General features: G+C 42.0%; 1 protein-coding gene across 1 annotated transcript in view; it reads right to left on the bottom strand.

Moving 5' to 3' along the window:
* Positions 1–517: 517 nt before the first annotated feature.
* LOC102858302 (leucine-rich repeat-containing protein 37B-like) overlaps positions 518–5,081 on the bottom strand; it is a 69,949-nt gene continuing 65,385 nt past the window's right edge. Inside the window, exon 16 of the mRNA XM_006897873.1 lies at positions 518–745. Coding sequence (XP_006897935.1) covers positions 518–745 — 228 coding nt within the window. The remainder of the gene's footprint in view (positions 746–5,081) is intronic.

Here is a 5,081-nt window from a genome sequence, read left to right as displayed (position 1 = left end):
ATGACACTGCTGAGAAAAAGACAGAAAAATAGACAAAGAGAAAAAATGAGGCACAGTGGACCGAGGCAAAAGCCAAGGCCCTGAGATTTCTTTTTCTCAGCATATATAGAGAATTCAAGCATTCCATTACTATCAGAATAATCAAACTTCTTTCTACATGGCAAACAATTATCTCAAAAACCTTTAGGTAATATATATAACAATTCTCTCTGGGACCAGAAAGGAGTGTGTCATTGGATATCCAAGAACCAGAGATTTTGAGGATTTACTCAGAAGATCCTAACAAACACACAAAAAGCTTATCTCTATTTTCTTTTTCTTTTCTTTTTTTTATAAGTATGGAGTTTTATTAATGTTGGGAGGTTCTTTTAACACCCAGATCTCTTTATTGGAAGGGGTAGGGTGGGGGACAACCCCTCATGGCCCAGCTTGCTCAACTTTGCTTCTTCCTGAATCCTCTACCTCCATCACCTCCAGCAGCTCCTCTGGGGTAGAGTAGGGTTCGATGAGGAGGTCCTCAAACATGCCACATACCCACAAGGCCATTCCCACTGTGGCCGGAACTTGGGGACTCGCCATCTTGCTGGTGAAGCCACACTTGCCCAGTGTCTTGGTGTCTGTCCTCCAGGAGCTGGTCATTCTTGTTCAGGCGCTGCTCCTCAGGTGGCTGCCTCAGGATTCCCTCGATGATGCACTTCAGCTCAAACACAGTGTTCAACTCCTTGGCATTGGTAAAGATGGTGGTCTTGTGGCACCAAATTAAGAGAAACACATCCATGGTGGTGGTTGCCTCTACCCGTTGACACACCAGCACCTTAGCTATTTCCTACATATTCTCAAGAACAGAAGCTTCTCATTAACCTGTATTTTCCACAAGATCTCGAGGGCTTTAATTTCTCATTAATTAAGCCTTCACAGCTGCTCGTCTGGGTCTTATGTGGTCTCATGAATGCACCTTGTTTTTGGGGACATGTCTGCATGCTTGTCCAGGAAGCTGTTTTCAGCTAACTTCCTGGGGAGTGTTGTTCTAAAAGCAGTACTCTAGACTTAGATGCTGACAGTCAACTAAGGCACAGTGGCTTTAGAGACTCTCACATTCCTGGTAAGCTCTGGGTCCAAAGTCTGAGCTATAATACCACTCAAGTGGATGTTTATTTTGAAATTGGCCTGAGTGTGCAATGGTCTTCTCAGGAACATTAGAAGAAGGCACTTCAGTCTGTTGTGGGATTGTGGAATGCTCAACCTCAGGAAAATGTGAAAAAGGTATAGCCTTTTGTGGGACTTCAGAAAGAATCATGATAGGATCTAGGTTCAAAGGGTGAGCTATGACACTGGGCACATTTACATGCTGACCCTGTTATTGACCTGTTGCTGAAACTCATGAAGCAATAGAGACTGAGCTACATCCCCCTTAGGTGGATTCAAAGGCTAAACTGGGGAGGCCAGTGCATCTGTCAGAGATTCCACCATGTTAGGAGGCTTTGAAGGATGTGCTAGAGCTCCCTGCTGGATTGAAGAGTCTCCTTTATTAGGGGGCTCGATCAATTGATCAATCCCTGGCAAAGGTTCAGTCTCTTTAGAAGGTTCAGTCTCCTCAGAAATCTCAGGAGTCTTGAGGTGGGTGAGACCTTAGGGGATTCTAAAGATGACACACAGGCTATCTATGATCTGGAGATGGTTGCATCATCTCAAGTCTTTGAGAGAGAAAGCGAGAGTGCTGGGGCTTCACCTTGAACTTGAGTGCTCTTTCTCCTTAGGAGGCTCTGAAAATGCAACTAGGACCTCTGGCTGCAATGAAGATGATTCAGCGTTTACAAGGGCATTCTGAGAGGGAACAAGACCCTCCTGCTGGACTGGGGAGAATTGAACTTCCTCTGGATGCTGCTCAGAGTTAGGGTAAGTTCAACTTACAGGGATCTCAACTCAAGAGCCTGAATTGGGGGCTCCTGATGAGCTGGAGAAAATTCACCCTCCTTAGGGGGGCTCTGGTGTATAAGATACGGAGTTTGAAATAGACAAGGCTTAATCTCTGAAGGGCATTCTGGAGGCTTAGATGGGATTCCTTGCTGAGTTAGAGAAGGTTTTTCCAGCATGGATGCGCTGGAGACTGTATTTCGCTCTCCTGCTGAACTGGAGATATTTCAGTCTCATGGAAATTGAAGTTTGAAATAGGTTCTTCATAGGAGGCTCAGGAGGCTGGAGTGGGCCTCTTTTTTTTTTTTTTAAGATAAACATGACCCTCAGTGGGGGTGCTCATGAGGTGGTATTGAGGTCTCTAACTTGAGTGGAGATACAACCTCTGAAACGGGTTGTGCATTTATGCTGATTCCTACAGTGGATCTGGAGTCTGAGTTTTAATTTTGGGAGAAATTAAGGGAGAATAGCTCTGCAGCACTAACAGGTAGATTGAGTTACAACCACTGAATTGGAGCCTCGTGCTACTCTAGAGAAGACTCTTGTCTCCTCAGGGAGCTCTGTAGGCTGATTTGTGCCTCCCAACTGTACTGGGAAAGGCCTGACTTCTTCAGTGGGCTTTGTAGCAGGAGCCTCATGATGGAATGGTGGAGGTTCAACCTCCTGGAGAGGGGTTGGAGGCTGTGTTGGCACTTCTGGTAGCACTGGACAACATTCTGTTGTGTCCTCAGACCCTGGAGATGAGGCTGGGGCCTCCTGCTCCATTGGCAGTTTAATTTGTTCATGGTCTGGCTGTTGATGAGGGTCAGAAGGCTGGTCAGTGGCGGGCGAATACCAGGGTTGGTTCACTTTCAGTGGCTAATCTTCAGGTAATTCTGACTGGATGAGTAGCCACGAGATGAAAAGACTGCAGTGTGAGTAGCAGGGTTAAACAAAAGAGTAGCCGGAATATGATAAAAGAGGGATCTGGAAGTATTTTGACTAAGGGCAACCATGTAACAGGTGCCGCTTCCCAAGCAGGGGCTGAACCACTAGGGCACTTTTCTGAAAGATATTTATAAAACAGGGAGCAAGAGTAAAAAAAAAAAAAGAAAGAAAAATGACTAGGAAGGGAGTTAGGATGGGGAGTAACCAAGGGGGAATCCTAATTGTACTTGGTCCCTGATTTTCTATTTATGGCATTAGTTTACAGAAACAAGTCTCCTAGAAACCAGCAGAGACAGGATTTTCTTCAGAGTTAGTAGATTGATGCTTTCAGGCATCTTTATTTTTTTTTTAATTATAATTATATTTTATTAATTTTCATAAACATTTACAGAGATTTTGGGCTTCCACTCATTCATTGTTGCACTATTCTCTCTACCCTCCTTCCAGTTTGTTCTTGTCCAAATGCCACAGTGCTTGTCAAAGCCAGTTCTGATTAATCTTCTTTGTCAGTGTATCCTTTGCCATTCCCTATCACTCCTCCCTGAGAGAGACTTCACCCTGAGTCATAAGGAAAAGGGGACGGCGTATTCTCTTAGCTACTTCCTGCTGAAAAGGGACGCTGTGGGTTTCAGGGTGAAGATCTTCTCTCACTACTCTAAAGGGCCCCTTTGGCAGTAGGAAACACATAGACTATTATGGAGATTGATTTTGGAATTCAGATGCACTCTTATTGATTGTGCTTGGCTGTACATGTACATATTTTCAGGCATCTTTAGAAGTTGACTCTGAAGAGAAGCTGAACCTGGTCTCCGTTAACTTCCAGTTCATATGATCTGGAAGAAATCGCTAAATACTTTTTAGTTGGGTGGTTTAGAAAGAGATGGGTAGAGGGGGTAGTGCTAATTTTGATATTGCATGAAGTTTATATTAAGTATTGCAAAAGAGAGATCTGGGCTTCTTTCTGAGAAGAAGTCAGAATGAGCCTGGTTTAGGTTTGGTGATGTTAGGGTAGGTAAGAGCTTAGCATATAGGGTAGATTGGGGTGGTGGAAACTTATCACAGGTCTTGTTTTCTGTAGTTGTGGATTATGAGTTTGTTAAAAGGGGGGAAGGGATGGATAAGAACTTTGCAGGAAGAGCATGACTTTAGGAGAATTTTAAGAGGACAATGTTATTAGGACAGACCTAGGTGAGGGGAGGGGTGGTTTGTGACATAAGTATATAGCTTAGGACAACAGGCCTGATGATGGGGACTTGAGGAGGGGTGAAAACTTATATTTGAAGGATTTCTCTAGAGTTAAATTTCTATACACTGGAATTGGTTTTTTTTCTAGGGTTACTATTTTGTTTATTTTTTTTAAATTATTTTCTGTGTGTGTGTGTGTGTACCGTCAAATTGGATCTGACTGGTACAGGAGTAGATGGCCCCTCCTTCTTCGGCAGACCATCTGGTGGATTCGAACCGCATATCTCTGGCATTGCAGTGCAGCTCCTTGCCACTAGGCCACCAGAGCTCCCCTAGGGTTACTATTTTTAGTGTCTATTTTAAGAGCACTTGGATTAGGTTTAAACATGTTAATGGTGACTACAGATCTGTGTAACTTTTTTAAAACTTTTACATAAAGCTTATGACATTAAAAATAACTTACTCCTGTATGAGTTTGAAGAACAGATAGCATATGGCAACAATTTGGGTATCTGTTGAGGAACTGCTCTAATATACAACAGAATAATCAGCAATAGGAAATTTTATTAGATTGAGTTTGTTAGAACAACTCAGCTAAAATATTTTTAATTTGATTCCTTTTCTTAACTAAAGACTAGATAAAACAATTTACTGTTTATCTTTCTAACAGCATTCCCTTTCTCTTAAATGTTTACAACTTCCACACCCATGTCAATTTTTCTTAGCTTTCAAATTCTGATAAAATCAGACTACTTTAAAACAAAACTATGTTATTCTCTTTCTGAAAAAGAACTTAGGACCATTTTTATTATCTTTCTGCTTAACTGTATATGTTGACTCATTCTTAGTGTTTCTGGATGAGACTCAGATTTGAGAGATACAGTAAAGAATATATCATTTAAGTTCATACTGAGAAATAGACTTTGGGGGTACTTGGGTTATTAGAGTATAGGGATTGCATACTATGAGATATAGAAAAAATATACTTTTATTGATAGATTTTAACTTTTGGATTAATTTTTATTATTTGGCTTCTGGGCTGGTAAGATGGGAGT

The sequence above is a fragment of the Elephantulus edwardii genome, unplaced genomic scaffold (genome assembly GCF_000299155.1).
Source record: "Elephantulus edwardii isolate Elephantulus edwardi_28Jun2011 unplaced genomic scaffold, EleEdw1.0 scaffold00216, whole genome shotgun sequence".
NCBI lineage: Eukaryota > Metazoa > Chordata > Mammalia > Macroscelidea > Macroscelididae > Elephantulus > Elephantulus edwardii.
Note: the sequence above shows the minus strand (reverse complement) of the source record. Positions and strands in the feature narration are given on the sequence as shown.